General features: G+C 45.9%; 1 protein-coding gene across 2 annotated transcripts; it reads left to right on the top strand.

Annotated features, from left to right (window-relative positions):
- Window positions 1–1,208: 1,208 nt before the first annotated feature.
- Window positions 1,209–18,145, top strand: RAB35 (RAB35, member RAS oncogene family). 2 transcript variants are annotated; one of them, XM_064726969.1, is made up of 6 exons: window positions 1,209–1,372; window positions 7,638–7,688; window positions 8,457–8,580; window positions 15,080–15,204; window positions 15,292–15,416; window positions 15,928–18,145. In XM_064726969.1, the coding sequence occupies exons 1-6, from the start codon at window positions 1,354–1,356 to the stop codon at window positions 16,054–16,056; spliced, it is 573 nt and encodes a 190-aa protein (XP_064583039.1). In that variant the 5' UTR covers window positions 1,209–1,353; the 3' UTR covers window positions 16,057–18,145. The 2 variants fall into 2 exon arrangements, with proteins under 2 accessions (XP_064583039.1, XP_064583038.1); XM_064726968.1 differs by lacking the exon at window positions 1,209–1,372 and adding an exon at window positions 3,517–3,647.
- The last annotated feature ends 788 nt before the right edge of the window (window positions 18,146–18,933 follow it).

Below are 18,933 nucleotides of genomic sequence, written 5' to 3'. Positions count from 1 at the left end.
CATGGGAACACACATTCTGCTAGAAGCAATTTTCTGATTGTTATGGCAGTAGCAGCAAACACAAGAACATTTTTATCATATTCATGCCTCAAACAGCAAGATACAATAGTGAGCAGGTATTTGGGAGTGCTGTGGTTTGTTCTGGTCAGAATTACAAAAATCTGCCAAAAGGTTCTTGGTGCTGTGTCAGTTCCCAGCCTGTGGTGTAGCATCCTGACACCAGATTTGCTGTAGGAGTTATTGGAAGGAACTGGGGAAATCACCAATTTTACCCTGTACCTAAGATAGGCTCAGCTCCCACTGAACCATTCCTAGCTGACTGCCACACAATTGTTTATAGAGCATTATAGCATGGAGATTCCATAACCTCTCACTGCCATCTATTTTATTACATGAACTTACCAGACTGTCAGAACTTACCTCATGTCTGAAGAAAAAGTTTTCCTTTGTGCTACTTGAGTCCATTGCTGCCTGTCCTGTTCCCACAGACACTGAAAACAGTTCATTTCAGCAGCAACTGCATCATCACTTCAGTGTCCTCACCCCTGGATGAAATAAATGTAGATTTTCTATGTATTTCCTTAGAGATTTCCATGTTTTCTAAACTTACACTGCTGCCCCTCATTTTGGTTTCATTCTGACTCCTCCTTGCCTCCAGGTCTCCTGGGGAGTTGTTCTGCAAGCCCCACACAACAAACTCAGTTGTCCACCCCAGCACAAGCTCTGGGTGTTCCTTTGCTGCAACACCACAGTGTTGTGGACATGTTTAGTTTGTGATCAGCTATGAAGCCAAACTACAAAATGGCTCTTTAGTTAATTATCTCTAATTTTGTATTTATACATTGGACATGTTTCTACAAAACTGCGGTGCTTCCCAGTTGGTCTGATGGAAATTGTGTTCTATTTCATCACTTTAGCTGCATTTTGAAGGTGGTTTTAATTCTGATTTTTGCCTTTCAAAATACTTAAACTTTACATCTTAAAACCACATATTCTGCACTGAGTTGGTAATATCAAGAGTGAAAACTCAGCTAAATGCTCTTAAAGATCTGGCAGCTTGGGGCACTGGAATGAGTTTCACCTGTGATGAATTAGCTGTGCTCTGGGATCCCAGGAACAGCAGTTAAACCATGCAATGCAGAAACCTCTGCCCTGAAACATGAAAATTTGATGCCACTCAAAACCTCCTAAGAAGGTGTCAGAAATCTCAGTGATTGTACTGGAATCACTCAGTCCATCGCTGCAGCCAGGAAGGAATGAAAAAATGGCAAGTTCTGGTGAAGAATGGCTGTTTGAGCTCTTGATCATGGGCACCTTGGCTTATTCTGATTCCAATTGCTGCTCCACATAAACATGGGAAAGAAAACTGCAGGTAAATGAAGCCTTTTTTATTCACTTGTTCATTTCAGCCAAAAATATATTCTATTATTTTGATGATTTGTATTTCCAGCTTAGGTAGCAGCAAGTGGAAAACCTCATTCATTTTCCCAAACAGCACTTGAATTTCTGTACTGAGCTTAGTAGTACCTAAAAGGGAGGAGTAAAAGGCAGGACTCACTTGCACTTGTGCAGAATATGCTGATTTTTCAGTCACAGGGAAACACTCGATTTGGATTTTGATAGCTACTTTTGCTAAACTATTTCTACACTGCAGTATTAATATATCAGAGATAAAATACCCATAATTTTTGCCACAACATGAGATCTGATAAATTGATTGTGCCAACTTGGAGACTAAAGAATTAATTTTTTTCTCATTTCAAATGTCTTAAAAATACCAGTTGTCAGTAAAAGATCATTTTTCCCTACAACTGATGGTAATAATATCTTTGAACTGTCAAACAGCTGTCTCTGAGTGACAGCTGAACTGTGTGTATTTCAAGGAGATAAAAAAATAATTTATGAGAGAAGTTTAAATTTACAAGGTGCTAAAAACTACAATGGAAGAGAGACAAATGTAAAAGCATAAAATATTCAAATATTTTGATTTTTTTTATGATTAGTCACAGTTCTTACTGTCCATTTTATTTGGTAACATCATGACACTTCACGCTTTTCACATGGTGAGGTTTCATGAGCTTAAAAATAGAAGTAATAGGAGTCACTGTCATTTTGGGTTTGAGCTGGTGGTTTGTGGGCTGGATTCAAGGGATTTCCCTGCAGCTACAGTGTCCTCAGTTACCCTGGTGCTGGATTGCCCCAGTGCAACATATATATCTATATCTATATCTATATCTATATATCTATATATCTATATCTATATATGTGGTGTTTAAAATGCACGAGTTGCAGAGTGAATGTGAGCTGAAGGTCACATGGGTGGATTGCAGGATGTGAGGACCTTGACGAGGTGGACTTTGAAAACCATAATATGTTTTTCAAGGTTAAGAAAGGTTTATAATTAAGTGGAACATGACCCACTAGACCAGGTTGCTCCAGTCCCCACCCAGCCTGGCCTTGGACACATCCAGGGATGGGGCAGCCACAGCTTCTCTGGGCAACCTGTGCCAGGGCCTCACCACCCTCACAGGGAACAATTTATTCCTAATACACACTCATTTATAATCCGTAACAATAATTTATTTAGTACTAATATACCTCTTCCCATCTAGATGACAATGCATGTTACTAACAGGTTTCATTAAATAACTCAAACTTGATCTCAGGAGTTCAAGTACCAGTGAGAATGTTTAAGAAAAATTAGAGGAAAACCCCAGCACTTTTCTTGTGCCATGTCTCCACTTAGAAGTGGCAATCACCTAAAAAGTGACCATAGTCTGGCAGAATTTGTCTAGTCAATGTCTGTGCAACTGATAACAAAACCACTCAGGCTGCTGGGAGTGCTTTTGAACTGCAGATGTGGCTGGGGACGGTGCAAGCACAGCTGCAGATGGGCGTGAGGTCAAGGCCCTTCCCGAGCCCTACACAGGCACATCTGTGGATTAAAAACCTCAGGCATTTCATTTCAGACTGGCCTGACTTGCCAGGCCTGTGACACACACCTGGGCACTTCCTATCACTGCTGTGGGGCTCCTCACCTGCTGCTTGGGCTGCGCTGGTGACTGTTCCTGCACCTACACAAATCGCCCATTTGGAGCGGAGCTGGGACTGCTGCGGCTCCCTCACGCTTCTGACACTTTCCTGGGGGCAGTGTCGCTTTCTGCCGCGTCCTAACACGAGCACCAACGGGAACTGGGGGGGGGAAGCACGCACCCGACGGCGGCCTGTCGGTGTCTGGGCACGGGGGCGAGGACAAGGCTCCCGCGGAGGGGCGGCGGGAGGCTGAGGGCGGCCGTTCCCTCACGCTCCCGCCATGGCCGCCGGCGCGCGGCTCCCGCCTCAACCGCCGCCCCCCGCGCGCAGGCGCGGGCGCGTGAGGGCGCGGCCGTTTTCCCGCGCAGCCGCGCGCGGGGCGGGGCGGGGCCGGCGCAGGCGCGGCGGGGGAGCTGGCGGCCCGCGGCGGCGGCCCGGCGCATGCGCGGCGGCGGCCCCGCTGTCAGTTCCGGCTGTTTGTCCGGGAAGTGGCTCCGGCCGGAGCCGCCGCCGCCCCCCGCCCCCCCCCGCCCGCTCCGCCGCCCGCGGCCGCGCCCCGGCCATGGCCCGGGACTACGACCACCTCTTCAAGCTGCTCATCATCGGCGACAGCGGTGAGCGCGGGCGGCACGGCCCGGGGGCGTGGGTAGGCCGCTGGCGGGGTGGCCGCCCCTCGGGCCGTGAGGCGCCGGAGTGCGGCGGCGGGGCCGGGGCCGGGCGGCGCGGGGGAGCCGGGGACGGGCGGCCTCCTCCGCCCGGGGCAGCCGCGGCGTTGTGGTGCCGGTGCCGCGGCGCGGGGCTGAGCCGGGACCCCGCGCTGTGCGTGAATGGCGGGGCGCGTTCGCTTGGGCTTCGGGAGGTTTTATCTGATAAACCTGCGGAACTGGCTACCGCAGGATGTTATGGTAAATAGCTTGGCTGGGTTTGGGAAAAGGCAGATTAGACACGTAGAAGCCGGGACAGCACCGGCGGTGCTGCCGGCATCAACCTTGGCGAGCGCATGTTTTGACGGCGCCCACTAATCTGTTGCTGGGATGGGCAGGGAATTCCCTTCCCCTGTGACAGGCGGTTTAGGGATCGATGGGAAGGGCTGGCTGCCCTAAGGACTGTTGTTTCCAGTGTGGCAGCTAGTACGTTTTAACAGTCATTATTATCTTAATTATTATTCCTTAAGACTTCTTTTGTGCTTCAGCCTGAAGTCTCAGTTCTAGAGTTCCTTAATTTTTTTTAATGAATCCTGGAAGAGCTGGTAGCTTTGTGTGCTTCTTGTTGTAGCATAGGATGCAAATATCTAAAAAGAGGAGATAAAGGCGTAGTTTGAGGTTTTTTTTGAAAATGGACCTTTAAATACTTCAGCAACCTCAGAAACTTCTGGAGGGCTGAGCGTGTGAGCTGTGCCAGTGTCTGGTGCTTTGGTCTGGGTTGGGGCTGGGAGGATTGCTGCCGTCCCTGCAGCTCGGTGTTGGTAGCACTCCAGCAGCTTACAGCTGAATTTCCATAAACTGGAGAAGGGTGCATCCACCCTCTTCTTTTAGCAGAGGTGTGGTCCTTGGGGCGGCAGGTCCCGGCATGCAGCGAGGCACAGCTCTTGATGAAAGGCTAATGTTGCACGATCTTGGCAATTGTCACCTTCAGAAGCTTTAGCTTCATGCAAAAAAAATGGTTTTTTCTACACTAAACTCTGTCTGCATGAGGGGATCTAAGGAGGGAGACAGGACAACAGCTTCAGAGCAGCTTAAACCCCAGGCAGTTCTGGGAGCCTTGGATTATTACAGCTAAATGCTGCATTCTGAGCAGAGCAGTGGCTTTGTTGGTTGCTGATGAGTTCCAAAACTGTTCAGGCAAGATAAACAGGATGGTGAAAACTCTGAGGAAGACCTCTCATTTTAAACAATTAAATAAATTTTGTCTGCTCAGTCTTCTGGAGCGAAATCCTTGTAGTGTATCCAGTGAAAGGAGTGTTGTGAGAATTGTCAGGCTGCCTGTGGTTCTCTGCTGTAATCGAATCTCACTGTGTAGTTTGACTATTGATTTTTCTTTGGTTTTGTTTTTGCTAACCCCAACAGGATGGCTTTGTCCCTGCTTGCACGAAACAGTTTGCTTGCCTTGTTTATTGACATTTATTCCCTGCAATAGGAAGGGGACTGTTACTGGATAGGATAATCTGTCTCATCTGCTTTCCCCTGTATGCAAATCTGTCAGAGGGGTAGTAGGTTTGTGTGTTTTTAGAACAGGTCATCTTGAAAAGCTGCTGGTGATTTCAGCTGTGCCAGATATTTAAAAATAATACAGATGATCTGTGCTTTGCATCTGCTTCTTTAATTCACTCTACCGTTCAGTAAGATGTGGGTTTTAGAATCTTGTCTGACACTGAAATATACTTTTAATTTTAATTGTGCAAAGTCAATAGGCCTTTTTTTTTTGTTTTGTTTTGTTTCGTTTTGCTGTCTTCAAGAAGCTGAGGGCCCTGCAAGCCTTCTCTTCAGATCTTCAACCAGCTCTGTGTGGGAAGTGTGGGGTCACCCAGAGTGTGGTTTCTCTGTGTGAACAGTGTGGGTCAGAGGCAGGGTTTGTTTAGTGAGATCGTTGTCACTGGGAGCATGCAGAACTTCCTGAGTTCGGGAGCTTTCTTCCCTCTGGGAGCTGCCAGCCTGCTGGGAGCAGTGCAGCCTGTGCAGTGGAGGGCAGTGTGACAGGGCAGTGTGGCAGGGCAGTGTGACAGAGCAGTGTGACAGGGTAGTGTGGCAGGGCGGTGTGACAGAGCGGTGTGACAGGGCGGTGTGGCAGAGCGGTGTGACAGAGCAGTGTGGCAGGGCAGTGTGACAGAGCGGTGTGACAGGGCGGTGTGGCAGAGCGGTGTGGCAGAGCAGCGTGGCAGGGCAGCGTGACAGGGCGGTGTGGCAGAGCAGTGTGACAGAGCGGTGTGGCAGGGCAGTGTGACAGGGCAGTGTGGCAGGGCAGTGTGACAGGGCAGTGTGAGAGGGCAGTGTGGCAGAGCGGTGTGAGAGGGCAGTGTGACAGGGCAGTGTGGCAGGGCAGTGTGACAGAGTGACAGAGCAGTGTCATTTGCAGCTCTGCAGCATCGCCCAGGGCCGCCGGAGCTCGGCCATGCTGCTGTGTCTGACAGCTCTGTGGCTTCTGGCTCCTCCTTGCCTTTCACTGAGCTGAAGGCCAAGGCTGCCTGGTCAAGAAGCTCAGCACTTGCTGCTGAAACATCCTTGTTTTCTCTTAATTTCTTTTTTTTTTTTTTTTTAATTGACCAGTATTTGCAGAGCTTTAATTCTTGCTAAATAACCAGTCCTCTGAAGTACAGGAACTGCTCTGCTACCTTTTTTGAGCTCAGATGTATTGATTATATGCATGCTGCAGCTTTGTATTTTTTAGTTCCTTTCCTCTTTTCCTCCTTACCTTGGTAGTAGTGAGGAATGAACATGGCTTCTCCAGATGGCTGGTGATTTGAACTCTGTGCAAATGAGACCTGGCTTACTGTAATCATGCAGATTTTTAGCCTGGTTTTTATTTTTTGTTGGTAGCTGTTGTCACATGCCAGCAGCTGAGAACTACTGGAGTTCTGCATAGCCTTTGCATAGGTCTTCTATTAAGAAGAACTTGCAAGTTATACATCATCAAAATAATTACCTTGGATAACTTCTACCTGAAAAGATTTAATAGATAATTACCTCGGTGAAGCTGGATTTCCTATTCATGCCATAGCAGATTTATTTTGGGGAGGAAGGGTCATTAACAGCAGAGATGTTATGCAGAGATAACAACGTGGAGGCATTTAGATAGCCAGATTCCCTTGGGTGGGTGTGCAGGAATGAGTTTCTTACAGCTCTTGTCTGAAGCACTGTGAAAAATGCTTCCCTGCAGCAGGGTGTGATCAGGGTGCAAACAATCAGTTATGGAAAACCTGGATGAAGAGCTACTCAAAGCATTTAGAGGAATGTCTCATGAACATTTTGGCAACAGGGACAGCTTCAGAAAGGTGTGAGTCCTTCCTGTGAGATGTGGAGCAAGGCTGTTGTGGATGGCAGTACAGGACAGTGATTCCCAATTCCTGTTTAGGCTCCTGTTACACTGTGGCCATGCTGATGTGAGCTTTGTAGTACCGAGCCCGGTGGGATTGTCAGAGCAGCCCAAATTCCACTGGAACGGGAGGGAGGCAGTGCTGTTACTGACGTCACACACGATGTGCAAGTGGAATTCAATAGTGCTGAATTCAGAGCACTGCTCTGAGCACTTGTGAATTCACAGGACATGCTCAGCTTTGGCTCTCTCCCTAGCAAATGTAAGCCTACTGATTGTGAACTTGCTTTTAGTTATTATTCTTCTCTGACCTCTTGAACTGACCACAGTTGAGAAGCTGCTGTTGGAGGTTTGCTGAGGCTGGAGGAGGGAGGGCACAAGTCCCCCCTCCCTGCACTGCTACCAGGAGCATCCTGTGCTTGGTCAAATCTCCAAGGAGAGTGTGGAGATGAATAGTTAAAGTGGATGGTACTAAATGATGTGCTGATTTTTATGCAATGCATGGATAAAACATTGTTATGTCCCTGACCCCCAGCATGACTGTATTGAAAGTTTGCTGTGTTTGTTTGTTGTAGGTGTGGGCAAGAGCAGTTTGCTGTTACGTTTTGCAGATAATACCTTCTCAGGTGAGTGGTTTGTTTTCTTCAGTAAGTGAAATGCTCTAGGTTTGCTGCTGGTTGTAAGGAATTGTGTTTGCCCACTGATAGCTGTGCTGGGAATACATCATCTTTTAACTTTGCATCTCTTGATAAGGCCTGTGCTGGCCATCCTGCCTGATCTTCACTTGCAGCTGGAAGTCCCTGAGCATTGAAATACTGAGGTGGTTCCAGAAACAGCTTGGGTGGTTTAGGTTGTGCTATACTCTGCAGACTTCCTGTTAGCCATTTGGGATTTAGATTGATTGAGTGTTGTGGTAAACCACTTACATTTGTGATATAACCAATTTATTGGGAGGAAGCTCCTACAACAGAGTATTCAAAATAAGGATTGTATTCAAAATAAGTGTTTCCACAAGTATTTAAAGCAAAGTGTTGTCTCAAAATTTTCACAAGTGAAATGCTCTCATAGTTACTATGTATTTCTTGAGTTATTTGGGTGCATACTCTTGATCAATGGGATAGAAACATAATAATTTTATTTTGTAACAGTGAGCTGTTAATTTTAAAGGTGGCATGGGAGAAGTGGTTTTATGGCTAGGAAGAAAAGCTGTTAGGTACAGACAAAAATATGTAGATCAGCATAATATAAGGCATTTTAAACAGTAAGCAGATATGGGGAACCTTGTTCTCCTGTCCAGTCTGAGGGCTGCTGCCAAGTAGTGTTCAAGAAATGTGCTTTGGGACATCCAAAATAAACAAGCCTTAGGTTCTCACTTACCCACACTTTCCCTCCAGGCAGCTACATCACCACCATTGGGGTGGATTTTAAAATCCGGACAGTTGAGATCAATGGAGAGAAGGTGAAACTCCAGATCTGGGACACAGCTGGCCAAGAACGCTTCCGGACCATTACATCAACGTGAGTAACCCCAGCCTTTGTGCTGGGCAGCTCTGGCTCTGCATCTCATGGGCCAGACTTGGGGTTTAGCTATTGAAGTGCTGCACTTGATTAACTAATGAGAGCTGTGTGGTCTGTGCAGTGAAACTTCTCTCAGCTCTGTCAGAACTGACTGTGCTGGTGATATTGGAACTGGGATTTCAGAGTTCCTCACCCTTCTGTGCATTTCTGTGGTGGCTTTGTCTTATTCCTCTGCTGGTATTCCCTTATTCCTCTGCTGGTAGAACTGGAGTTATTAGTCTGCATGTAGTAGACAGCTTGTCTCAGTGCCTGTCCAGGTTTGTCCTCTGATTGACTGCATGGCAGAAGCACAGAGTGCAAACTCTCTGCCAGTGTCATGTAACTAATGAACAGCTTGAAGGTTGAAGAGTAGGATTTCTCCTGGTTTTCCTTTAGGACAAATGCTTCAGCAGCTATCTTTATGTGGAGTTCTGCTGAAGCAGACGCCCACATGATATTAACCTTTTCCTTGGTTGGAATTCAGATTCGAACTCATTGTCCTTTTGAACAGCATGTGCAGAGCTTTTCCTGTTCCTGAAGAAACCACACCTAGAGCTGCGGTGGTGGGAACTAAGAATAAAATGTGTTTGTAAACTGATTGCAGTAAAAGTGGACTGCTCATGGGGGGAAGAGGGAAAAGTGCACTTGGAAATGGAACTTTTGTTCCTTGGGTTTTAACCAAAATAATTCTTGGAAGATCCATGTGTTTCACTTGGTCTTTCATGACTCACTTCTCCTTTGGCTCTTACTTGAGAGGAGGATAATTTTCAGCTGATGAATTGATTAATTTGCTGAGGCCTGAAAATAATGAGATTGGTTACATCTGTGTTATGTCTAGAAATGGCAAAGCTGACCGTGATGTGTGCGCCGCCCCTTTCCTCTGCACTCCTGTACGGATATTGCTGGGTCACTTCCATTGTTTCTTAAGTGTTTAGCTTGAAAAAAACTCGGCTGCCTCTCGTAGGGTTCCTGTGTGTGACATCACTTCTTGTTGGAGGCTGCAGGCAGTTTTGGGAAGGAAGTGGTGAGGGGAGGGAGCCGTGCAGTGCTGCAGCCCTGTCAGCTGTGACAGGCGAGTCCGATTGTGCTGAGTCAGCAAATGGCCTTCCTGTTTGCAGATTCCCTGGGCTCAGGAATGAGCGTTGGCTCCTGGGGTGATGCCAGGCAGCTTAGAAAGCCATGGTGTGTCCAGCACTGAGCAGGGATACCAGCAAAGGATTCCTCTGGCAGTGGGAATGGCTGCGGATCGGACCTTGTGCAGTGTTTTATGGAAATTCTCTTCTTCATTAACATTTCAAATAGATCATGAAATGGTTTGAGGCATTTGTGCCATGACCTCTTGGAATTCTGCTGCTACTTCGTTTTGCATTGCTTTTTACCCCAAGTGGGGCATATTTTACTTTGGGGGATATAACCTTTTGGGGTTTCTGCCTTAGAGCTCTCTTTGTTACTGAATGGTAACTCCATGGCCAGGGAAGAAGATCTGCATTTTTTGCAGCTCTGTGCAAAGAAGTTCATGTGTCCAAGTGCATTTGAAGTGTTGAGGAAAAAGCTTTGGGAATGCTCATTGTAGTGGGATGAGGGCTCCTCTTGCTATGTTGGTTGGCTGTGCCTGTCAAGTGTTCCTAATCATATCACCTATAAAACCAGGCCATAACAAAAGTTAAATTTTAGAAATTGTTCTGGCTGGCTTGTTTTGTTTTTTTTTTAATTAATTGGGAAAGTGGTACTGTAACTGATTTATTTATTCTAAACCAACTGACAAATCAAGTAACCTTGCTTATTCTTACAAAAGGGCTTGGCTATCAAATGATGGGTGGATTGGGAGTGCCCTGTCAACAGAACGGAGTAGTCTGCCTAGACTTTGACTAGATTGAGGTTTAGACTGAAGTTAAGAATATAAAAGGTGTTCCTTCAGTATTACAGTAGGTCAGGGAGTCCCTTTACAGTGAAAGGCAGAGTTCAGATTGATGTTGAGCCAAGCCTGGCAAGCAAGCCTGAAATTAGAGCCCATCTGGTAATTACAGTAATAGGTTGGTAGTGCTGCTGTGTGGACTTAGAACTGCAAAATGGTAGAGGTGGTAGGAAGTTAATAGTGGAAAATTGGGAAACATTAAAAGGTTGTAATAGTTTGATTTCACGTGACTGTAGCTACAGTCAAAAGCTGAAAAGCAGAATAAAACTGTTAAGGAACAGAAATCAAGTTTGTCTGGAGTATTCTACAGAAGCTCAAGAAAATTTCATCCTAGGAAGTATAAAGGCAGCTGGTTTTATTGTCTGTTAAATGTGGAAATACTGGGATAGCTGGTGCCTTCTGGGAAGAGAGGCTGATCTGTGTGAATTTGGTTGCCATGGAATGTCATCCAAATTAAATTTGATTTAAATTCACCAGGGATTTAGCATGCCAGGATGCAGCTGTATTAGCAGGAATACTTAAAATGCATGAGCAGCCAGTCCCTGTACTTGATTTCCTCTTGTAGACAGGACTACTTTGTCCTGATTCAGGACTCTGGGTTTAGGATTCAAGCTTCACATAATGGCTGTCAGATGCCAGCTCAGGATGAATAGTGATAGCAGAGGGACCTTCTGCCATGGTTTCCTGTGGAATGGCATGTTTGAGAGAGGGATAAGATCTTGGAGATGACAGAATTGCTGTGTATTGTAAAGCAGATATGACTAAAAGGCTAGGAGTTAAAAGACTGACAATAGATGTGCTTCCAAGAACTTGAGAAAGATGAGTATGAAACCAGATTATTAGAAGTCTCTGGAAATGGTTAGAATTCTAGATGAATGAAAAAAAGGAAGGAAATGTGTGCTACAAAGTAGTGAAATATGAACAAAGAAGCTGGATTGGAAACCAGTACCTTGTCTTTCACATTTGGCAGTTAAATGTTTTCCTGAAAAAAACAACATATGGGTCCTACTGGACCAACATAGTGTCTCTTTTAAATCTTAGCTACTGCTGTGCTCCATGGAGCTGCTTGTTATAACTCCAGATGTTAATATTGGGAATCTGAGAGCTTTCTCACTCTTTCTCACTGGTTTCTTGCAGCAGCAAATGCCCCAGTGAGTGGCAAATGTTCCCTCATGTTTCCCAAGGCCGTGTTCAGGGATGTGAGGAGGGGATGCAGGTGCCTGAAGGACATGTTGAGTTTGGGTAATCCCCAGGTAATTCTAGTGGTAGAACAAGCAATAAGGTGTTTATTTCAATTAACTGTTGGCTTTCTTAAGCCTTTTCCACACCTTAGGTAAATGTAAAGCCTCTAGGTCTAGGGACTTCCAGCTGTATGGGAGATTGTTGGCTACCACCAAGCATCCAAAGGTTGCACAGGTGAGGTTTGGTTGTGTTTCAGCTCAGCAGGATACTTTCATGGATTCTCTTAACATGAATAACTGGTCTAGAACATATTTTCTGTATTTCATGAAGGTATTTCCAGCAGCAGATTCTGGCTTTGGGGGTTTGCAGAGTACATGGCAGAGCACAGCCAGCATCAGCCTGTGACTGAGAGGCTCAGATTGAGGACTTCAGGTCTCTTCTGCTTTCATTTCTGTGGTCTCCATTTCCCCAAAAATGTGGATGGGAAGGAGATAAGACATTCTTTCCCTTGTGTCAAAGTCTCAACTACCTCTTGGTTGCCAAAAGCACAAAATTTACACCTACTCCTCCCTGAATGCCAAAAGCCCCATCTGTTCTCTACTCGCCAAAGCCCACAACCTGTTATAAAAGCAATTCTGCACTGCATCATTCTGGAAGTTGAAGTATGGGATAGGATAAATTAGATTTTGTTTGCTAGTACTGTCCTGCATTTGGGGTTGGAGAAGCTTCTCTGTACTTGTTAAGCCTTAAATGTTATCTGGGATGCAGAGCATCCAACAGCTGATGGAAAACAGCATCAGCAGCTTTTTGAGAAGAAATGTGTGCTGTGGGACTTAAGAGTTTGAGAATAACAGGTAGTCATGGTGTTATCTCTCAGGCTTATCTCTCTTGGTAATAACAGCCAATAGAGAAAATGACATTTTAGTGTAGATGAGGGGTTGGCAACCTTTCTAGAACGATGTGCCAGACAATTTTCCGTTCCAAAAATAGCAGCAGTGTGTGCTGGTAGGCACTCAGCAGGAGTCAGGGGTTGCTGTCTTGCACAAAGGAAGCTATTTCTGATGAGATGGTTGGCAGGATCAGTGGCAGGAGCTCCAAACCCCATTGCTGTGGTGGTCTCTGCTGCAGGGCCCAGCCCACAGCCCCATCCCAGGAGCAGCACGCAGCCGGGCTGCCGAGGTGTCAGGAGTGGGATTGGTGCATTCAGGCTGCCCCTTCTCCACTCCCTGACATCATGTGCTTTGCTCAGGAGAAAATGTAGGTGCGTGGGCAAGGTGGGAGCAGCAGGATGCTGTGCTGGGCCCTGCTGGGGCTGACAGGGATGCCAGGCTGGGTTTGTGTGCACAGCAGAGAGAGGCAGCTCTGCGTAGGTGCAGCCGAGGCACCGCGCTTCTCCCAGGGCTGCCTTGGCAAGTGCAGTGCTCAGTGCTGGGCAGGAGATGGTAGGTCAGCCTGGGGGCTGCTGAATTAAAAGATTATTAGGTGATGATATGGGAGAGCTTGAAGATAATTGGTTTATTGTTCTGCTGTGGAGAAATGCAGTGTGTTGGTAGGATTGATGTCACACAAAACAGGATTCATCAAAACCGGTGTGCAGGGTATGCCAGTATCAGGAGAGGATGGGTTATTTTTGCAACATGTGGATTCAGGCCATGGAATGCTTTTCCCTCTAAAGGATTCAAGTTATGAATAAAGTTGTGTTGTAATCAAGTAAAGCACAAATGCAGTGCTGTAGCAAGTTTTGAAGTTGTTGAAAGAACTGACTGTGAATGGAGTAGAACATTTGAAAGTGCAGAATTTCTTATGGGCTGGGAATAAGTAATTCTTACCTGAGTTAGTTCTTGCCAAGGGGAGCAAATGCACAGCATAAATCACTGGTAAAACGTGGCATGGGAGAAGCATTTGGGTGTCTTGTGCAAGTGCCCAGCCAGGCAGTAGGAGCACAGTTGTGCTGCTGCACTGGTGCCCAGGGGCTGTCACTGCAGGGATCAGGAGAGGAAGGGGTGACCCTGGGGTGCTCTGTGCCTCTCTGCAAGTGTCTGATGGTGCATAAGGGCAGGTGGCTTCTCCTGGAGAAGGATGATGAGGCTGGAGGTGGCAGAGACAGTGACTTGCTGAAGCACTTCAGTAGCAGAGTGAGCTGAAGCTTTGAGATCTTCTCAAAGGTGAGTTCGGGTTAGGTTCAAAGCTTTGAAGTTCAAAGGTGTGTTTGCTGAGTTGGAAAAATCAAAGAGGAGCAGAATGGTCTCAGTGGACATCTCTGGAGTGCACTGGATGTACTGCAAGAAGTGCTTGTGATAAGACAGCAAGGTCTAGGAATGCTGTCACAGTTTAAGGGAAAATCCTCAATTTTGTATGCTGTTTTCTTGAATTTGTTTTATTAAAAAATTTAATATTGATCAGAAGAAAAAGAAGAGGATGAAAGAAGAAGAATAAAGCTACACATAATACAAAAAAATGGATCCTGATGAAGACCTCACTGTTAACTGTTTCCTGTTTCAATTGCTTTTTATTTTTTGGGTTACAGCTGCCTAATTTGCCCTAGGGAATGTACTTGTAGGCCTTGTGATTGTTGCTGAAAACTGAGAAGGTAGAGCTTGCTGGTTTTCTATTTAGCATTTTCATGGTGCACATACTGTCTGTCTTTGGTAGCTTCGTGCAGGTGATAATGTTGGAACCTGAATTCAGATATTTTTCATGCATATCAGACTTGTGCATCATCTTCTAAAGGTGCCAGTTGCCCAAGACTAATGGGAATAAACTGAAATAAAGCTTATTTTTAATGGCTAAAGGTAGCAGAGTGTATTGAATGCACATATGGAGTGGATCTGTTGAGTAGGAAGGTGTGATCAGAACACAGTCGCTCAACAAGACAGAAATTTTTGAGAGCTCAAGAGAACTGTGACTGAAGGTTGAGTATATTTGGAGATCTGCTGAAATTTTAGTCTGTAAGTGATCGTTCACAGATAAGAGAATTACTGCAAAAACTTGATGTGGCTTGTACAGCCCCAAGGATCACATCACAGCCAGTTCTGAGCATGTGCTGGGGTACCATTGCCTTTGCTCCTGTAGCTGGAAGACAGCAGTCATCTTTGAAGGGCTTGACAACCTGAACAAGGAAGATTTTAGAAGACTTTGGACTTGGAAATGTATTAGTGTAGAGTGAATGAGCAGGGAGCTCTGTAGCTTTGGACAAATACGCTGGGATCAAGCTGTTATAAAAGAGCTGCATGAGTTTCAATGGAAAGAAAATGAGGGCACTTGATTACCATAACTTGAGGATTTGTTGTGAAGCCTGTAGAAGCTCAGTGGAAGAGAAGGTGATGCCCTGGGTTAACATTTGGTGTCCTTTGTACCCCACAGGTATTACAGAGGAACACACGGGGTCATCGTTGTCTACGACGTAACGAGCGCAGAATCTTTTGTGAATGTAAAACGGTGGTTGCATGAAATTAATCAAAACTGTGATGATGTCTGCAGGATACTTGGTAGGTAATCAGGGAGTTACAGCATCTTATTTAGTGAGCTGGCCTGCTGAAATACCAAACTGACTTTTATTCTCTTTCCTTTTTTAGTGGGTAATAAGAATGATGACCCAGACCGAAAAGTGGTAGAAACAGAAGATGCCTATAAATTTGCTGGGCAGATGGAGATCCAATTGTTTGAGACCAGCGCCAAAGAAAATATTAATGTGGAAGAGGTAATATAATATTCAGAAGAGTAGAGATAGAATGATTTAGGGATAATGGTGTGGGAAGAAATAAAAATTCCATTCTTCCCATTGAGAAAGAAAAGGTTGTACGAGTTGCAAGTAGTGGGTAAAATGTCAAAAAGAGACATTCAGCTGTTTTTGGAAGAGTTGGGGAAGCAAAATGAAGGAGGCTCACACTGCATTTTCAGTAGCTTTGCAGTGCTCATCTATTAGGTTGGAAAGACTTGAGAATGCTTGTAGGAGGTCAGACTGCCCAGACTTCACTGCTGGGCTCAGTTGCCAAACTGCCCTGGTTTTATTTACTGGTTTGGAAAAAGGGATAGAGGTGCTGTTTAGCTTGGGAGTGGGTTGGGAAAAGGTGTTGGATTTCCACTTGGGCCACAGTGGGTTGGGGAAGGTCTCTGAAGTGTTATTGAAACATACAGAAAAGGGGAATGGCTTCCAAGGAGCAGCCAGCCCGAGTCCTGGGGTGGTCTGAGTGTGCTTGTTTCTCTTGCAGATGTTTAATTGCATTACAGAGCTTGTCCTGCGAGCAAAGAAAGAGAACTTAGCAAAGCAGCAACAGCAGCAACAGAACGATGTGGTGAAGCTAACGAAGAACAGTAAAAGGAAGAAGCGGTGCTGCTAATGCCCCTTCCCTGCTGCAGAGACTCTGCTCTCAGACAGATCAGCCCCTCCAGCTAGACTCGGGCAATTCCACTGGGGCAGGCTTTGGGAGGACTTTCTCAGTTTTGTGCCGTTATTTAAAGATTATTTTTTCTCCATGTTTTCTATCAAGAGGCGCTGGCACCTTCCCACTGCAGTGCCAAGAAGGTATCGGATGGAATCTTGCCCCCCTCTCCTCCCCTGCTCATTCCAGTGCGCCTTGTAGACAAGAAGGACGTTGCCTACCAAGTGGACTGATTAACCCAAGAGTTTGTATATAATGTATATTGCTTTAACCAGCCTCGCCTCTCTGTTGTCGCTTTGGCTTCTGCCTTCTTAATGTCAACCAATCATGGACTGCAGAGTTCATCTTTTTAAAGAAAAAGTTTAAAAGTTCTTAATTTGAGTTGGCCCCGGGCTGGCACTGCTTCCTGGGGCCTCCAGCTGCATTTCTGTTGGGCTCCGGGCTGGCATCTGCTGCCCCTGGGGCCCCTGGCTTCTCCTGGAGTCCCTGGCTGTTCCTGGGGCTCGGGCTGTGTTTTTCTAGGTACCAGGATTGCAGGTGTTGCTGCTGGAGCCTGGGGTTTCATTTCACCAGCCCCTGGGCTGGCAGCTGGAGCTGCTGCTGGGGCCTGGAATTTCAGCTTGCCATCATCCAGATCTGTGGCTGGATCCTTGGGTTTCACCTCCTTGTGCTGCAGCCCAGCTGTACCTGTGCTCTCCTGTAGTTTGTATCAAGATACTGGAAAACAAACTGACCTGCAGAAGTGGGATTTGTTTGGATAAAACCTTTTTGTTTTTTTTTTTTTTTTAAAGCAAAGTTTAACAACTTTGACCTCTGCTTCTGGTTCTGCCAGTGTCCTAAGTGAGGGTCCATTTCTTTTGAGAAGAACAAAAATCATGTGATTCTGCCAAAAACCCCAAACTTCTCCTTGTTGCCCTGTCCACAAATAGGCAATCTGAACTTGAATGTGAATTTTGGTGGCAAAGCTTTTGTTTTTGAGAGAGAAAAGGCATGAAAAAAATCGAGCTCTTCTTATTGATGTCTGAATATGAAAGCTGCAGGATCATTCCCAGGATTCTTCAGTTAGGAAGGAGGACTGCTGTTTAATGCAAAGACATGGAAAGCTTGCTTGCTTGGGTTATGTGCTGGTGGAGGATCACACTTGGAAACAAACTGGGCTTGCTGTGCTCAGCAACACTTTCCTGGCCCTGGTCAGCCTTTCTGGGAAAACAAGGGCTCACTTCCTCAGCCTGAATAGATGTAGTTAAAGGTGGAGAGTGTATGTGTGTGTGTAACTAAAATATCAAATGTCTGGGCTGGAAGGACATGCTCAGCACCTGAATTATTGCCTAAATAATATTAAAAAGTAATTTTACCTTAAAAGGCATGGAGGGTATGACTTCCTTTAAGGCCTTGAAGGTTGGACATACTCCATGTGCCAGTAAGTGGCCCTGTGGAATTGCTGGCCTTAGTTTGGTAGGATGTGATTCACCCATGTCCATGAGCTTGGAGTCAGCCCACTTCTCTCCCTTCCTCACCCTTTCTCCAGCAGAGGCTAAATTTTAGTCACTTATTTTGCCTGCATTTTTTTAGATTTTTCAGGTTGTGGTGAGAGCCCTGATCATACAATCACATCACAATCAATCACTTTAAAGACTTTTTCCGAAGTGCAAACGATGAATGTGCAACACGTGGGGTTTTTAATGGGTTCAGGTGCTGGGATGTGGATCCAGCTGCCTTCACCCACCTCTTCTCTTCACATATCCTGCATTGGTAACCCAGAACGGGAGGGAGCTGGGCTGGTGCTGCTGGGCTGAGCTCTGATCAGCGCTGAGGGGCTGTGCAAAGGGGTGGCTTTGGTCACACCAGTCCCTCCTGCCTGCTCTCCAGTGTGCAATGTGCTGTGTGCTGGGGGTTCCCCTGCAGACTGAGGGGCCCAGCTGTGTTACTGTGGGAATCTTGTTGGTAGCTGTGTGCAGATCTAGGAGGGAGTAACTTCATATAGGCAGAAGTAAAGAACGTGTCTGAATTTACTGGAAATGATGCAATAAAATGAGGAAATGGTGCACCCAAGCCTGGAGTGTTCTCTTATATGGAAAAATTGGTCCTCTTTGAGTCCAGGTTTTTGTGGCTGTGGTTGGAATTCTGTCAATCCAAGTCCAGCTTCCTGGCTTAAAGTGGGAATTTCTTTTTTTTTTTCCCCAGAGCTGGCTGTAGAGGAGCAGTTACCTCTGCTCTTGCCATCACTGTTCAATTGGAAGGGGTGGGGACCGTGTCTCTAGTGGTGCTGATGTGAAGTTTCCTAAATGTTGAGCAATGGAATGTCTAACTGGTTTGCTAGGATTATTTCTGTAATGAAAGTTTCTAATTATGCTTTTTAAATAATTTTAAAAAACTAAAAATAAAGGTTACAAGCTGCCAAATCTTTTTTTGAGGCTCTGTTTCCTCTGCTGTCCAGCACCTGGAGGTGGAGGGTGGCAAGCCAGGGGTGAGCTCTGCTGCTGAGTGTAAAGGGTTATTTCCTGAGAGGGGATATTAAAAAAAACCATAATTAATGCTTTCAAATGTTTAGTTGCTGTTTTAGTTTGAATGAAAGAGGAAGGTGGAACTTATTTCTGTGTGAAATGAGATGCCTGTGATTGTGCTGAAATCTTTTGTCATTCTGCTCAACAAAAAGTATTGAGTGAGCTTTGAAAGCTCCTTGTCCTGAGGTAAGTAAAAATCACCTTGAGTCTCTCCTCACTTTCCCAGGAAATTGCTGTGAGTTTAATGAATCTGTGCAGGAACTGCAGCTGTGCCCTCAGCACCCCCTTGCCCTGCCCAGGCTGGCAGAGATGGAAAGCTGCTCGGGAAGGT

The sequence above is a fragment of the Zonotrichia leucophrys genome, chromosome 15, assembly GCF_028769735.1.
Source record: "Zonotrichia leucophrys gambelii isolate GWCS_2022_RI chromosome 15, RI_Zleu_2.0, whole genome shotgun sequence".
In the NCBI taxonomy this organism is placed as follows: Eukaryota; Metazoa; Chordata; class Aves; order Passeriformes; family Passerellidae; genus Zonotrichia; species Zonotrichia leucophrys.
The sequence above is the reverse complement of the archived record's forward strand: the minus strand, read 5'-3'. Positions and strand labels throughout refer to the sequence as shown.

Excerpts from the sequence above, each read along its gene's own strand:
- RAB35 (XM_064726968.1), top strand. The coding sequence starts at position 3,596 with ATGGCCCGGGACTACGACCACCTCTTCAAGCTGCTCATCATCGGCGAC. Across the intron at positions 3,648-7,637 it reads GCTCATCATCGGCGACAGCG|GTGTGGGCAAGAGCAGTTTG; the intron begins GTGAGCGCGGGC and ends TGTTTGTTGTAG. Across the intron at positions 15,417-15,927 it reads AAAATATTAATGTGGAAGAG|ATGTTTAATTGCATTACAGA; the intron begins GTAATATAATAT and ends TTTCTCTTGCAG.